We start from the raw sequence: 17803 nt of genomic DNA, 5'->3' as shown, positions 1-17803 counted from the left end.
AAGGAAATTTGATGAGATGAGATTACGCATAAAATCAAACAGTCTCCATGAATGTGTTTACGTATTCGACTGTGTTAATTGATTGGATTCTTAGCAGATTCAAGTCAGGGAAACTACATGCATGTGAGGAAATAGTCAGGGAAGTGTCAGGGAAAAAGAAAGTCAAACAATTCCGAGAAATCAGAGAGCATTTATATCATATACATAAATTTATTCGTAATAAAACTGATAATAGATCAAAATCCAGTAAACTGATCTCGATTTTGCTGCGTAGAATTTGAATTATTTGTTTGTTCCTTAGAAATGCTAAATGAAACTGGCAATTCCAAAAACATAAAACTGCGAAGAAGTGTAAAACGACGCGAACAAGAACGATCTGATTCCGCTGAAAATTTGGGCGATATATCGGACTCTGACGATGAAAGTGTGGAATTACATGAACTTAACAACAGTAACGATTTGAACGATGAACTTGAAGAGGATCAAGAAAAACTCGAAGACGACGAAAACTCCCATAAATGTACGGATGAATTTATTGATAACGTTGCTACTGTGACGGAAAAATCACTACCAGCAAAATCTGTTCGTTGTCGAGAAATCCCATCACGGGATAAATGTCTGATTTCGTCCGATGACAGTGATGAACGTCCATTGAATAAACGCGCTGCTGCCACCATTACCGACAGGAATTCGGAAAATAATGTGCCACCTCGTAAACTGAAAAGGCACAAGAAAGATGTCCGGTTCGATGGGAAAAGTTGCCAAGAGAGCTTTGAGTCAGTTTCGGACGTGTTCGGTAGGTTTTTGCTGCGATTGTGCAGGTATTAATTGACAGCCAGGACCCACTCCTTCAGACTTCCAATACTTCATCAATATTTCCCTAATTTTCGATGACATTCTTATTTGAAAATGAACTAACAAATGAACCCAAATATTTAGATATTTTGTCATCACAATTTAATAAAAAGTGACTGTAAGAATATGTTTGACTTGAGTGATAACCAAGTTGGATGTTATGTATTTCATCAAAAATTCATATTGATTTCATATATAGTGTCACAAAAAATATTTTTAAAAGCATGAGTTGAACGGATCCGGGCAGAGTCTTCTGTAGTTCAGGCTGAGGTACAGGTAGATGCCATAGTGACAATTGAAATTGCGCTGTTACCATGGTATTTCGTCATCACAAAGCCAGCTTGTCTACCAGCTTTTCCTCAACCAACTTTTTGGCACAAATGATCCCAGATTGATACCTGCAGTGATGTTACTAGAATATCAATATCTAAGTCTCATGAGTATATTTCATGATATATGCCATGGGTATTGAATTGCTATTTTGTAAATAATCTGCTACAGAAAAGTTTGGAGTCGTGCACATCCATGAAAATAAGAAGTTGATTGGTGGCAGTAAAGCGGAAGACCACATGTCGAAATGTGCTATCAAAGACGTCTACGAAAATCGGATGTTTTCGCAGATGCCAGCAATGGCATGCGATCCTTTATCTGAGGTGAATTTAAAGGGCTTTTTTTATCATATATAGATTCTTTATCAGAATCATACAATATTTTCGTTTCTAACGTTTTAAGAATTTTTTGTTTAAAATCTGTTGTACGCGTATCAGAGAATCGGTTATACACTAAACCTCACCCAACTCAGACATGGCCAACTTTTGACTACATTTGACAAAAATGAAATCATTTTCTGATTTCTACACATATTTCCACATCTGGAACCACTTTCTGTCCACACGTGATCCCTAACTCGGAAATTCGCTTAAGCTGCTTGGCAATTTTGTCGGTCCTAGTTTTTCCAAGTTAGAGCGAGGTTTACTGTATAAATTAACCGTGATTTTCATGTTGATAGCTATGAAGATATCTTGTATGGAAATAGATTCTCTGAAGCGATGATAACAGCTCCATTTAATTAACAAAATTTGGTTGTGTATATTCTATCCAGCCTGAAGAGGAATGCTCAACTGGTGAGCAGCAGTGCGATAAATCAAAAACTGAAAATGCGCGCCGGTATACACTGCAGAGCATGATGATCGGATCGAAAAAGGTGCTAATTGGCCAGACGCCTCCGCTAATCAAAAGGTAAGATAAATATTGATCGAGCTTGTTACTTAACCAGGTAATTGGGATGATTGATGCTGCAACTGACTGGAGAAGAATCCTGTTAGACATTTCAAATAGAATACTATTACTAAGGCAGGTTTCGATTGAACATATTCTGGTTTAGGAATAGTAATTTTGGATTACAAACTATATACTTCATGTTTACAGATAATACTTTTTCTCGAATAGACCGAGTGTATTCTGGTTGAAAAGAACACACCGGAAGAGTATTTAACGATACGATTTTTTATTAGGTCTTTTTCTTATCAAAATAATGATGTTATAAAATTGGCGCTATCATATTGGGCATCATTTTGATAAGCTCAAATAGGAGAATTTTGTACATGTATTGAATTATCCTTATCGAGCTCATCAAAATGATGCAGGATCAAAATGTGCATTACTTAAATGTTTTTTCAAAGTTCACAATGATTGTAACAAATTGTCATAAGAAGTGAGAAACCTAACAATGGACCAAAATTCTTTTTTCCAACAGGGGCGAGTTCGAGGAAATAGCCAAATCATCAGGAGAAAGTTTGAAATCGTTCGCGCGGCGTATTGTCAATCTTGAACACGATGCATTAATGAAACTATTAGAAACGTATTACTCGTCGCTGGATGCCGATTTCGGACAAGTGTTCGACGCTTTGAACGCGAAAGTCGATGAGAAGAAACTTACGAAGAAAAACCCCCGTCCTGCTAAAGCTTCTAAATCAGGTACTGGTTTTACACTAAGGCTAAAAGAAATGATGCCTTGATGCCTAATCAGCCGGGTCGTTTTGTAAATCAAAGTAATGTACAGGGAAAATAAGCGACTGGCTGGGTCAACTTTAAAGCTCATCAGAAATGAGAAACAAGGTATCAATTTTTTGCCTTCATAAAAAAAGATTATTTGATATGCTGAACAGTGCAATGTAGTTTTCATAAGGATAAATCATCTTATGGTTATGATTTCAGTATTTCAAATACATCACATTCCTTGTCTAATGTCGATACTTAAGATACTCAAATGTTCAGTATTTTATGTGTAAATATCAACAAGGAATGAGATCAGTTTAATACTCTCAAACATTGGTACACTCTCCAATTGTTTTATCCCAGGGTTTCAATTAATTCATAATTTTCAATCATGAGCATTCTGCCTTGACCCCGAGCTGCTATGTTGTTCTGAATGAAGAGCAGTGATATCTAAACAAAATGATAGAATGAGGACAAAATGTTTGGAATATGCTCAAAACCTTTATGGGGTTAATGAACTTGAATACGAATACATATATATATACATTTATATAATACATTTATATAATACATATATATATACATTTATATATATATATATATATATATATATATATATATATATATATATATATATATATATATATATATATATATATATGTATATATATATAACTCCGTGTTACATGCATTCTATTTCAGTAAATAACAAAAAGCAACTGACGTGTCCTCGTGTGCGTCGCAAAGCTCCGTTGAAGACTCGCAAATCTAGGAAAGGCGTCGAATATGTAATTTCTAGTGACGATGAAGACGTGTTCGGACGCGGCCGATCGGATGCAGATCTAGATTTAGATGCAGGACCCGGTCCGTCTCGGGTGTCACCCAATCGAAAAGACGATTATCAAATTTTTCCCGGAGATAGGGATAGAAATTGCCGGCGGATCGGTCTGAACCATTCGTCGGCGGATGACTATATCTCGGATAATAGTTGCGGTGAAAGGACAGCGATACCCGATTCAAATCGCGGTCATTTGGATGAATCGAAAGTGCGGAACGGATGCGATGAAAATTTGCGAACTACGACGTTCAAGAAAGGTATCGGAAAATCGAGCTCGCGTAGAGAAAAAATTGAAGGGAATGATTCTTTGGTCATGGTACATGCGGATGAACGTTCAAAAAGTGCGGTTTTCGATAAACCGGCGTTATTGCCGCGTAACGTTAGCAGCGCAGCTGTATCGGAATCAGCTACCGGAATTCACATGACTGACGAAAATTCGCTGTTTTTAGACAGTTTTCTCGATTTTACTCCGGCGCGACCGAATCGCCGAACGTTTAAAAAACCTCCACGAAATCCGGCGCCCGCCAGCGCCGCCGATGTTCAAATCACCGAACGCTCGTCGTGTAGCGCCGTTACAGAGAACACGTGCGCCGATTTACTGGACGATTTATTCTCCGTCGGCGATAACGATGACGATGCCGGTCTTCGGCGGATCGACGAAAAACGCAAACCTCCTCCGAAAAAATCTAGAAAACGCGACAATGAAAATGTGGATGATTTGTTTAGCTTTTGATGTCGATTAACAGACCAGACCTGACTACAACTATGATTTGAGAGTAGATTAAGCTCTTTTTCTTAGTGCTCAACTACGACGAAAAATATCAAAAATACTCTCAAAATCAGAATGATTTCTAGTTAATTTTCAATTAAACTACTATCTTGTATTTCAAATTATCAACTATCTTGTATTTCAAATTACTCTCATTTTTCAGGGTGGCCACTGACCTGAAAAACCTGGAACAAAAAATCAGGGAAAACTCAGGGAACCAGGGAATTTTTGCCAAATAAACCTGGAAAACTCAGGTTATTTTGATATGTTATTTGTTCAAGCGTTTCTTTATCAAAATGGGATTCATAAAAAATTAATGAATTGTAACATTTTAAGAAATTCCTCGGATTTACTCAGGGAATTTTGTGTTGTAACATCGGAATTTGTAAATTGGTGGAAAGTGGCCGCCCTGTTAGGCGCAAACTACTGAAATTAGATATATCAGGTAATCTGGTCTGAAAAGACTGATATTTCATCAATCATCAATCATATCGGTGTATTGTTCACTATATGTAGTTTGAATGAAAGAGTTGCTTGTTTAATAAGCTAGCCAGTGTCAGGGGTGGATTCAGGGGAACTTACAACACTTTCACTTCATATCAGTGAAATGAACAGCTTTTTCTGTCAAAAGGGTACTAACAGAATGCCCTTTTCTAATTACTTTGCCCGAAAAGAATTTGGTAAGACCCTCAGAGTTTGTTTCCGGATCCGCCCTTGATGTATAAATTCCCCATGACCAAACAAGGTATTTGCCTCAGTAGGAAAATATGTTCAGAAAATTGTGATTTTAATAAAACGTTGTAACTATACTAAAATTTTCGGATTTTAAATGCATGGTAAAGATACTAGAATGTTAATGTATGCAAACATGATAGGTTTGAATAGTTCGGGAACAGATGATGTTAACTTCTAATTAGCTTATTTATAACATTTGTATGCAGCAAGCAGTACCTCTCCCGTAAGTGGTATTTCTCATCTGTAATAACTAGGTAATAGTGCAATTTTGACAATCCATTAGATTAGCAATAAATGTCTATATACTCATCGGTTGGGATTTTATATTAGATATTTTAACGAAATTGAAATTGTTACGTATATTTCGTCGGCAAACATTCTTGTTTATTCAGCAATCTGCGAGGTAGATATGGATATTTGTATCGAATCTCATAAGAGCAATACGCGGTGTTGTTACGGGAATGCTCGCCAATACTTCTTAGAATGCCTGCACATTCAAAACAAACTTCATCTCGGTTTTGATCTCGGTCGAACAATATTGACTCTGACAATGCTTTTAATTTGAAAGGGCAATCAATATAAGCGGCAATATTCGAGTATTAACAGACCTGAATACGACTACTAACTAGTCGATAGTAGTTTCTGGAGCTCAACCACTCCCAAAATAATCAAAATACTCTCAAAATCAGAAAATTTCTCATTTTCATTTTAACTGCAGTCAACTCCCGATATACGAGTATTAACAATATACCACCGCCCCCGATATACGGCCATACTCTCTATACCACCAAAATCGTTCTGCACCGATGTGGGTGATATATCGGGGGGGGGGGTTGACTGTACTACATTATGAAGTGAAATTATTCTCATTTTTGTAAAAACTACTACGATTAGAGATATCGGGTAGTGTCTGATCTGTATTAATGAACCGGCATCTGTTTATTTACACTCCTCTATAATGAATACATTTTTAAATATGCAGTACGTAATGTTATGATGTTTCCGATAAAGTGGGAACAGTTGAACTAGCGCTGATCATCTGTCTCTGCGGTAGATTTACGACGGAGGTCCGAGTATCCCGTTTCGCTCGATGTAGATTCCCGTTCGTCTGTGTCGTCGTCGAATCGGCGATCGCTCTTTTGTTGCGACTGCGGCAGGTAACGAAGATTTTCTTGTATCCTTGTCGAAAATTCGAGTTCAACCCGCCGTAGATGAGCCAGTTCAACGAACAGTTGCCGAACGCGAGCCACGCGACGATCAAATGAGCCTCGTCGGAGATTCCTTTCGTGAACGCGTCGACGATCGCAATCGTACCGTACGGAAACCAACAAATAGCGAACGCCGCGAACGCCGAAAACATCGCGAATATGGCTTTCTTTTCCTTATTGTTATGCGTCGCGGACGCGTGCGCCATCATGTTGTTCTGAGAGTCGCGGATTTTCCGGAAGATTTTGATGTAGCCGAACGACGTCAGCACGCAGGGTAAAACGATGCCGACCGTCATCAGCAATAACGTGTACACGCGCGATTCTCGGTTGATGTACGTGCACGTGTACAGCCGCGGGTCGTAGCTGAATTTCGCGAGCGGCGTGAAACTACCGATGGCGACTATCGAGAACGAAAAACTCCAAACGGCGGCGACCATTACGACGACGAAACGGTTTTCGAACACGCGTTTGTAGTACGCGTGATGGCAGACGTTGACGTAACGGTTGAACGCGATCAACGAAAGACTGATCAACGATACGCCGCACGACGTGAGCAGGACGAACGCGAAAAACACGCATTCGTCGTAGCCGACCATGCGTCCGTCGGTGAGCAGATTTACCAGAATCGTCGGCATCACGACGGCGGCGACTACCATGTCGGAAATGGCGACGTTGACGATGAAAACGCTTGTTGTTACTTGTAGTTTTTTCTTGCGAGCGACGGCGATTATGATCAATAGATTTCCGGCGACGCCGAAAAATATGTAGCATGATATGACGAATATTTTCATGGCCTTGTACGCATCCTGCAAATGTAAAAACATAACGAGATACACTTTGATTACAGGTTGGCGGATCCGGGGGCTAATTTTGAAGGACCTGTCAAAGCCTAAAAAGGCACCTCAATATCCGAAAAAGGCAATATTAGGCGTACTCCTGCACTGAGGGGCTAATTTTGAAGAACTTATATCTGTTTAGGGTTCTTTCATTTCCAAAAAGGTGCACTCCTGCTTTGAAATACACCAATTATCTTTGTTGTTGATTTTTAACAACTTGTCACATCCATTAAGGTCACTTCTATGTCTACATAGACAATATTGAAAATTTGCAATTACGTTTTCCATGCATTATTTCATAATTTCAATTTCATCATCATCGTTTTCTGTCGCACCATTCATATGTTCATGTTAGGCAAATTGCTTATTGGAAGTAGAGAGTAAAATCCCTATCCCTACACCCTCTAGACCTTAAACCGGTTGAAAAAAGCGCCTATTTCGTCTTTTGAAACCTGGAAAAGCGAGTTAGAAAAGATCATTCAAGTTGTCAAGTTTGTTGAATGTTCTGCATTTGTAGTCCATTGCTAAGTCAATTTTCAATTATTATGAACAAAATGTGTGAAGTCCTGTGATCAAATTTTGGAAGGGCAAAAAAATGTCGGTATTGGTGCAGGCTGTAAATAGATTGCATCAAGATATTGAGTGTTCATTTAATGAATTGATTTATTAATTTGGCTTAAGAATACCTATTTACATCGAAGTGAAAATCCAGTAGCACGCAGTGTTCTATATTTGATTCAACCATGGATGAAAAAGTCAATGGTACAGTTCGTAGACAACCTGAACGCTTGAAAACAATGCTGCACTTGTGGGCAATGGATCGCAATATGATGATAATTGCGCGAACTCAAAGGCCAACATTTACCTATAGGGAATGCGTGGACTATTTCTAAATATGAATTGTGACAATGAGACACTTAAATTGGAAGAGTTTCTTTCGCGCTTTTGAATTGATAAGCTGAGGTTTATCACCCCCCTGATCCATACTGAATGGGTTATTAACTACTAAGTAGGCAAGGCATGGGCATCTTATGTATCTAACTGTTGTTCGATCCATAACATCGTCTGGTGATCAGACTAAAGGTATTTAAATGAAGAAATAATAAATCAATGACTTACCATCATGCTTCTGTATCGTAATCTTGTTTCATATTCCCCTCGATTCAGGCGCGAAGTCCCCGAATCAATCCCCGTAACTCACTTTCTGAAAGTATCCACCCTCGTGCGTATATTCGTCGTCGATCCGTGCTCGGTTCTAATCTCACTAGACGGAAATTATTTCTTCGCCAAGATCTAGCGATTTGTCAATAACGAGACCAATAGGGCAATTAGCTCACTCTGCGTACCTTAAATAAACTTTCAGCTACAATAACTGGATAAATATTTGCCCCTTCTGTCAGAACTATTACTGACCGATGTTCGAGTCTTGCGCGTACCGTATACTGCGCCGTATGATGCAAGTAATCTAACCGTTAATTATGTGGTTTTAAATCTGCTGAAGTAATCACCTTTCTGCCAGGAGCGTGTTGTGTCTGTCAAAGCAGGGGCGGGAGCGTTAAGGGCGCGTGCTGCTATCGCAAATCTTCCGTCCCTTTTTGAAAATACGATGGCATCATTTTTTCCGGGCAATTTTCCACCCACGAATAATAGAACAGCAGTCCGCAGCGCAAGATTTAGCTATTCTATATGTCACTCAAGTGTCCAGAAGTTGTATGAAAATACACTGGAATTCATAGATTTTCCTGACCCATGTTTTGGCGCTGTGTCCGGATACTTGCACTTTTTACTACATGCCCTTTTCATTTCTTTCTGCTGGAGTACAAGTACGCTTCTGGAACCGTCACTGGAAAGTCTTTTGAAATGCGCCAAAAATTCAAATTAAATGATATCAGATTTAGCTCAATAATATCTACCAAGAATATCCAATTCCGTCGGAAAAGCGAAATGATGGTATGTACATTTGTCTTTGAATTTCAATTTTACTTGTACTATCAGATTTTGCAATCTTACCCTAACTATCAAACTCTCCATTCTCGTAAATATTTGTTTCTTTTAAATCAAATCGTCATATGTCGGCACTGAGATCCACATCATAAAATTATAGATATAATAAATTTTTAATTCATATATATATATTTTATTCCTGACTAAGAATTTGTTCCTGTAAAAAAAGTATTTACGGCGACCTACCCAATTTCAGAAGTATACCCAAAATTGGATTTTCTATAAAAAGAGAAAAAATCCCCCAAAATTGTATTTTCTATATAAAGAAAAAAAATCCCTACCTACCTACCCATTTTGGTGATTGCCCCGCCCAAGATTTTTTCGGTTGTGGCCCTACCGCCAGATTTTCTCTATGTATATCACTATACAAATACGTAGTAAATCACACCCGATATACCGCTATACTCTCTATGCCGCCAAAATCGTTCTGCACCGATGTGGGCGGTATACCCTACTAAGACAGGTGTTTCGCTACATTTGCAAGAATGGACCCATAGGGCATCCTGTTTCGCCGAGATCGAGCACGAAAACGAACGTATAAAAAGATGAGGACCATATTTTCGTTCAGCATTTAGGAAGATCGAACTTTTTACTAATAGTGAAAATATTTTCACATCACGATACTTGACGTATTTATACCGACATCAGATATCGACACGACGGTGATGATCTTAGTTTAGGGCAATGGCTATGCCTCCGCAAAATAGATTTCGAAACAGCGGAACCCGGACTGTTAAAACTTCCAGAATGTTTTTACTATACCGATCACCATATACCACACCTGGGTGTAAATGTGTTTATTGTCCGTAATCGATTATTCCTGTCGATGATCAAAACATGGATATGTTCCTCGGAGTATTTAGTAAAAAATAACATATAAATGAATAAGAATATATGTGTACTATATGAATAAGAATATGTATTTTGTAAATAGAAAATGTAAAAATGACGATTTTCTTTTCTGTTTTTCTTATTCTTTTCTTAGACGAATAAGGAATGATGTCAAACGCTATATTCACACGCTATATTCACATATTATAACTTTCAAAAATGCAATAAAAATTGCATACGAATTTTTGCATTTGTGCAATGATTGCTACGCAATAAAACGTGATTCAAAATTTCACGTTCACGCGTTTTCCAACACGCGATAAAACCGCATACATACAGCGGAACCTCGGATACATCGGATATAACAAATATAGAATTTCGTCTCGGGTAAGAAAATTTGATTAATTTCATACTACCGGATGTAACGAACTATCGGATTCGTTTAATAAACACATTTCCAGGTCCCGTAAAAATCGCTGTAACGAGGTTCCACTGTATAAACGTTGATTACTATATTATATATAGGCCTAAAGTTCTGTGTACTTTCATGTTCAGAAATCATCCCGTTTGCCGCGGCCCTGCGTTTCTTGTTATTTTGAGCATCATTTTCTAATGGTGTAGTAGAAGGAGACATTGACGACTGGGTGTACGATTTTGACGTCGACGGTTGAATGGCGTCACATTTTACACCGCTTCCGTGTATCATTTTATAGTGCCTCTGAAGACAGTCCCGACGACTAAATCGCCTCGAACATATCGAGCAATGAAGCCAATCATCGTTGTCGTCGTGTCTCTTCATGTGTCGTTTCAAAGCGTCTTTTCTGGAGAATATCTTTATAGGCGCGCAGACTGGGCACGAATACACCGAACCTATAAAATCAAAGCAAAAAACCTACGTTACTATTATCTAATGCACTTACGGATGAAATTGTATATGAATATGTACGGGCCCGTGAAATTTAAACGCTGTTTTTTACTATGTTAGTTTGCGGCCTTACGGGTTGTGGAAAATCTCTCAATTCGTGGAACGAATTATATTAGAGGAAATGATTACGTCGGAGAAACCGGGAAAAGTTTATCGGTTTCATGGAGCGTATCTGAGACAACTTTTTCAGGAAAGGCACCGCATTCGTTTTATCGAAGGCATATACAGTGATCAATACCCGATATACTGCCCACATCGGTGCACAACGATTATCGAGGTATATCGGGGGTGTTTTACTATGTATTTGTATTGAGATGTACATGGCTGTAGGTGGGACTGGCGGTGAATGGGAGGGCGGTATATCGGGGGTTGACTGGTATATACATCGCTATAGTTGTAAATTAGACCTTTTACGAAATGAAATATGATGTAATAACGCTTCTTATACTTTAAAGTGGTTTTGTTCTTTCGGAAAGTCGGTTTATATTTACCAGGTGGACCGTTTTCACTTGAACCATGAACAAAATTCTCCTTTCCTTTCATTTTCTATGCGGAATTCGCCGGATGACTGTTTCTTTGCTGAAAGCTGTAGGTAGCTGTCGGTAGAGCGTTGTTATAACGTATACGGTGTTCACTTAAATATTTCGGTATTGTATTTATACTTACACTAGTAGGTGGACGAAGGGATTTGTTTGAGACCGTCAAATTCCATCTATTGTTTTGCATTTACAGGTGAGCAGCGATATAAACAGGTGGAGTATCATCGTTGAATTTTGCGTTTGCAAAAAGCGTTGACAAGTGCTCAGAGCAAAGCAGAGTGATCGACCCGTGACGACTAGTCAATAGAGTTTCCTTTGCGTATAACTAGAGTAACTGTCTAAGACTCCCCATCTTTGTGCTAATCAAGAATATAACTGGTTGTTAAATCATCATCTTAACTTTATTCGAATATCATCATCATCGTCATCATCATCATCATGGTTACAATACTTGTATACGAGATACATTTATTTACATCGAAATTTCGAGCCAACCCTCCTCAGTTATCAGTAAAAATAGAATTACACGAAATCATAAATATTTTCACTGTATATACTTTGTTTTTATCGGCTAGCTTTTTGCCACAGTAGTAACGATATTCAAATTAAACAATATAAAACAATGATATGTGTAACTGTTAGTGACAACCATACAATGCGCGGCTTAGGGAAGACAAAATAAAAATTATAACTTTAATTATAACTGGTCGTTTGGTATGAAATAATCGATCATGTTTTAGAGTGAACGAATTTAATTATATTTATATATTACGAGTTTTTTTCCGGCTGAAATTGAGCTGATGAAATTAATGGAATAGTTTCTAGTCCAGAAGAATCAGTTTTGACTGTATCTCTATGTTTCAGCAATTCAGTAAAGTGTTCTTTAGTCGGGAAAGAGGGATGTAGTCTAGCTCCAGGAATTTTAAAATTCAGATTACTATTATATAATGTATTAAATCCGTTCTTGTTCAACTGAAAATTGTTTTCATAGAATAAAATTAAATTCTTCAAACCGCCTTCATTATCTATAACTTCTAAATATTTTGTGAAGCTCAAACGGTGTCCGCTGAGATAGGAGAGCACCCGTGAGAGGCAGACTATCAGTTCTACTGGATACAGACGACAGCAGTTCTACTGGTAACAGAGGACTCTACGGAAGGATGGATCAGTTACAGATAATGTTTGTGGCGGCGGCAGCAGTTTAACTTGTCCTGTTTTCTCATGGTAAATTTGTTCAGGGTATTTTAACGTGATGATAAGCACTGTGTTTCCCGTCCCAGAATAGAATATGATCAAAAACGTATTGAGGTAGTAAATCGCATTCTTGATTTTTGTATCTATTTCGGCTGTCTGATGTCTTTTTCAACTTTGCCTCAGCCTGATGTTGATTTTAATCAGATTTTAATACATCTTAAACTTTATTGATGGATTATATTGACAAGTCTTCTTTGAATGTGGTTGAGTGACTCCATAATTTGAATGTTCCACGATATGTTTCCATGCCTACATACCATAATTTTTGGTAATTAAACATATTGCATCGTTAAACTGATAAATGGTGTTTCTTTTCTATGATTTAACCCGTTTCAATGAAGACTTTTTTCAATCCTTCAATACAGTGTAAAATGGATTAAAAACAATGTTTTAGTTAAGCTACCCATCTGGGTGCTGGTTCTATCACGACCTATTCTAGTACGTGCTACTAAAATGAATCCACCAGATCCTCTCAAGCAAAGTTGAAATGGACATTTTAGGCAGCGTACAGTAAAGTGGCAAAACGCTATCTACGGACTTGCAAATCTTATTGAGTAGAAATCAATCTGACTAAATTTTAGTGACGATTTTTGCACTTTAAATCCACCCGTTGGTCATTTAAAAAATCATCAGTCGATTTGTTAAGTCAAGCTTATAGGCCTTGCCTTGACAGGGGCGCCACGTGTCTGGGGGGACGATACATATAACTGATGGACTGCTCACACTTAAATGATATCCCGCCATATTGAATACAGGGTTGTCCAAAAATAGATTAGTCACGCGTCATATATTTTGACATACTGACAAACCGACTATGGGTATGTCGGTTTGTCGGTGTGTAAGTCGAAAAACGCAAAGTTCGTAGACGAATTACCCCCCCCCCCCCGAAAGATTTTTTTGTCATGCCAGTTTGTCGGTATGTCTGTTTGTCTGTATGTTGGTAGAAAACGCATTTGAGAAAGAGTGCGCATTCGAATTACTCCTTTTTTAATGTATCTTTGCGCGGGGAACTATTCCACGCTATACTTGGCTTGAACCCGAGAAATTTTTACATTAACGGGTGGAACTAAAGCATTAAGTATGAAAATCAGTGAATGGAATTATGCCTGCCGCACTAAATTTTGAAACTTTTTTATCTATCAATTTTACTAAATCGAACCTGAAAGATCAGTTTTGATATATTTCAAGATTTGAGGGAAGGGCATTTCTCAGAAGTTAACCTTAAAAATGTAGTTATTGTAGAAACTTTTTTAAATACTGAAAGGAACACTTATATATGTGAAGGAGTACTTATTCACATTCATTATCCATGATATTATTCTTAATATCTTGGAAATACATTTTATTCCAAAAATACATTGATTGATAAGAAAGTTTTCCACTATAAAAAAAGGAAACTCAGCCAACCTCTGTGAGTGGCCAACGGGGCTTGACCTTGACCCTGACCTCATAGATGATACTGAATTTTGCCAAATGCCATATTTGGAAATTATGGTTTATGTACTTATAGAATATATCAATTATTTAGAACGCCACTTTATTTTCTGTTCAGACGATTTCCATGATCAGTTTTGTCATTTTACCAGAGATTCTACCGCATTAAAGTTGTAGGTCCTAGGTTCATCTATTTCAGCGTCAGCTGTTCAAGACATGGTCTGCGCATCTTGTGAATATCATGAAGACGGTTATAAGACACAATATGATAAGATTAAACGATTAGCTGAAGAAAGTAAGTTCATTTGTCACATCAATATCTTATGTCTATTTCAACTTGACTTGAGAGCACATTTGGTCACGGGGGCTCGTATCATAAGTTTGGGGGTGAACTGTAGCTTAGATCATCCAGTATCCCTGGTACCATATATAAAAAGAACTATATATAGTACCAGGGATACTGGATGATCTGAGCTACTGTTTACCCCCAAACTTATGATACGAGCCCCTGTGCATTTGGTGGGCTACCTCAGTCAGTTTCGGTTATACATGACAAAACGTTAGAATATATGGTTATGTCTGTATAGTTACCAAGTACCGGTAATATCTGTTCATAATAACCTATGTATACCACGCGTTTCGTAGATGAATCGTGACGCTTTGACAAACTGCGTCCAAGGATTTATAACGGGGTTGCTTATCTTTCCAACTTTTGAGCAACTGGCCCCTGGTAGGTGGTAATAGGACTCCAGACTTTACTGGCAGTTGAACTAAAACAACGTCTTTTAATCCATTTTACACTACATTGAAGGATTGCCAAAAGTCTTCATTGAATGCAGGGTTTAATAAAGAAAAGTGACTCGATTTAAATGTTTAACGTTAACAGTTTCCATGCCACTTATACACCATAAGTTTTGATAATTTGAAAAAGCTTCTTGAAGTTTTAGGGGAGAATTTAGGGGAGTGTTGCTGATGTCGCCACAGTGTAAATGTTTTGTTATTTGATTCAGGTGGTTTTATATCTAACGCCGCAAACGAGACCGGAAGAGAGCTTTATTTTACGGAAGGATGCTCACGCGGTAAATTTGATCCAGAAGACGCAACAGGTGCGACTGCCAAGCCAAGACCTGAATTGCATAAATTTTACAAAGAGAACATACTGAACATAACGTGTCCTGAAGGTTATCAATGCGGGGTAAGTGAGCTGATTTAATTACCTCCCGGCGAAGTTAGTTGCTAAGTCGCCGGTTTTTAACTCACGTCCGTTTGTTTTATTTTAGAAAGTGGCTTACAGATTTTCAGCGTTTGTTCGAGGTTGCTTCAAGGATTGCAGCAAGTCATTAGACATCATCAGGGGAGAAAACGTGAACTCGGCCCTAGTGTATTGCTGCACATCTGATTATGAAATTTGAAATTTGATTACGACTATTGTAACAGTGCTACCATCTACAGGATGAATATGGTGATACTCGTTATGGTTGTTTCCGGTGTTAGGTGGTTTAAGTAAAATTAGAGATTGGACTTTAAGTTGCTTTGTTAGGCTAGAACTGTTGTAAACCTGGTTCACCTCTCTCGTGATTACGCTTAGGTGACTACCGTAGAATAAAGAGGGCATTGTGTAAAACATTTCGCACGTAAAAGAAAATTTGTACGGCATTGGGAATGGAATCTGGGACTTACAAAACGGGAAATCTGTGAAAAAAATAATATACGTACTGCCATAGAAAATAATCAGAGAAATAAATGGTTAACATTATGTTCAATCTAAACAGCAATTCTCCTTATATTATGTATCTAAAATAGTCACGGAAAAGAAATGTACATAGATTCACTCAGAGATGAAAAGCGGCATTGTTTACCATTTGGAATTTTCGACTTATGATTAGTTATTATTTTTCAAATGAGGAGAGGCGTTTGAGGTTATGTATGAGATTTCATCTCAAAACTGTTGACGATGGTTTTCATCATGTGTCCAAAACTTGATACTATTTTTTGAATTTGATATTCAACTCTATTCTATGCTGCTCACCTTTGGAAAGATTAATCGCGATGATGAGATCTGAAAATTTAAATCTCCTGACGAAAATTGCTGAATTTGTGAAAGCAACGTTCAAAACTAAGTTGTAATTTTTTTGTAGTAGTCTCTTTCAGAACTATGTGATTCATCATTGGAAAAAGGTATACAAATTTGACAAAACTGATGTGCAATATATTATGATAATAGCATTCTATGTGATAATGCTAATTTTCTTTTCTTTCTGTTATAAATACTGTAATCCCCTATGTCCCACTTAGTGTGGTTAGGGTGTAATATATCTTATCTTCTCTAATCGTAGCATTTTCAACGAATGTTTTTTTCAAAATGATTATTTTCTTAATTGGACGCGATCGATTTCAAATCAACTCGTGTTGAAAATGAACACTGCTGATTGGCTGATTAGATTAATCGATTAGAATTAGGATTTCTTGATGGATTCATTTATTTAATTTCATATAATAAATCAATAATTTTCAATCAATTGAAATGTATTTTATTTGAAATGCTGCTTATATTTTCTGTTATCTATGAAATAAATGCCTGTAGCGCAAAGCGAGTAAAACTGATTATAACAGTTCTGTTTCAATTCATTGTTTGTCGCCTTATTTCAAACCGGAAGGGACCGGTCCCAACTGCAACCCCAGTCCTTGACGACTGTCCGACCGTGGTCCCGAATGACCATCGAACTAACAACGAGGGGTCCAGGGACACATTCAATATTAAACGCCCCTGATGAACAAATACAGAAACCAATCACCTTTAAACGCAGCATTATCGTAAAGCATGGCATCTCGACCGTGGTTGCAAAATATGCATAGGTTCCAATGTGGAATGGAAATACCATTCTCACACCGAAAGGTGCTGCCGCCGTGCACATCATTAGGAGAATTTCCATACATTATTGAGCCGTCGTTGACTTAGTTTAAGTTTGATTCAACTATATTCTCCTGATGATAGTATTGTTTATAAAAAAACATAAAAACAAATAGAAAAAAAAGAAACGTAGTTCATTCATATAGAAGGATCGATACGCAGGGGCGCATCCAGGGCATATATGGATATAATAGGAGGGAGGGGTAAGAAGGGCACTAATTATTGTAAAGAAGAACTATCCACGAGTGGCGAGCTCCGAAGGAAAATTAAAAAGCCCTGCAGATGCAATATTCAAGCATTTGAGTTTCTTTTGCAAGGAAAAACATGTTAATGTTTGCAGCAAATTGCCCTTTTTGCACACAATGATTATACATCCGCCTATTGTAAAAATGTGCCCTGTTTAGTTCGGAAAGTGCCCGGTCAAATAAACATCCGCCATGTTTACAATGACAGTGTGGTTAGAGTCGACTTATTAAGTCGAAAAGTCGAATTACTATTTCGAAAAGTCGACTTTTTGAACTGAAAATAAAATGCTGTTGGCCGCATTGCTCTTCCGTACAGGTCACAGCATCTGTTTATTATTCAACCACATAGAAATACACAGGGCAGTAACCAGGAAATCCTAAGTTTCTGTGTTATCTACACCAAGGGGGTATTCAATCAATT

At 37.8% G+C, this 17803-nt stretch overlaps 2 protein-coding genes across 2 annotated transcripts in view; one reads left to right on the top strand and one right to left on the bottom strand.

Annotated features, from left to right (window-relative positions):
* LOC141900733 (uncharacterized) overlaps positions 1-9195 on the top strand; it is a 30251-nt gene extending 21056 nt beyond the window's left edge. The window contains exons 24-28 of the mRNA XM_074787755.1: positions 302-796; positions 1357-1508; positions 1958-2094; positions 2612-2832; positions 3556-9195. Coding sequence (XP_074643856.1) covers positions 302-796; positions 1357-1508; positions 1958-2094; positions 2612-2832; positions 3556-4424 — 1874 coding nt within the window. The 3' untranslated portion in view covers positions 4425-9195. The remainder of the gene's footprint in view (positions 1-301; positions 797-1356; positions 1509-1957; positions 2095-2611; positions 2833-3555) is intronic.
* LOC141899012 (melatonin receptor type 1A-like) lies at positions 6187-15841 on the bottom strand. Its single transcript, XM_074785163.1, has 2 exons — positions 15650-15841; positions 6187-7209 (listed from the first exon to the last, which is right to left on the bottom strand). The coding sequence occupies exons 1-2, from the start codon at positions 15839-15841 to the stop codon at positions 6187-6189; spliced, it is 1215 nt and encodes a 404-aa protein (XP_074641264.1).
* Positions 15842-17803: the final 1962 nt, after the last annotated feature.

Source organism: Tubulanus polymorphus, chromosome 2, assembly GCF_964204645.1.
Source record: "Tubulanus polymorphus chromosome 2, tnTubPoly1.2, whole genome shotgun sequence".
Lineage (NCBI taxonomy): Eukaryota > Metazoa > Nemertea > Palaeonemertea > Tubulaniformes > Tubulanidae > Tubulanus > Tubulanus polymorphus.
This window is presented reverse-complemented; position numbering and strand designations above follow the sequence as displayed.

Bases quoted from the DNA above. Each gene is read 5' to 3' on its own strand.
- LOC141899012 (XM_074785163.1), bottom strand. From the start codon at position 15,841: ATGCCCTCTTTATTCTACGGTAGTCACCTAAGCGTAATCACGAGAGAG. The intron at 7,210-15,649 runs GTAATCAAATTT...TTACATTTGCAG, and splicing joins GTAGCACTGTTACAATAGTC to GATGCGTACAAGGCCATGAA.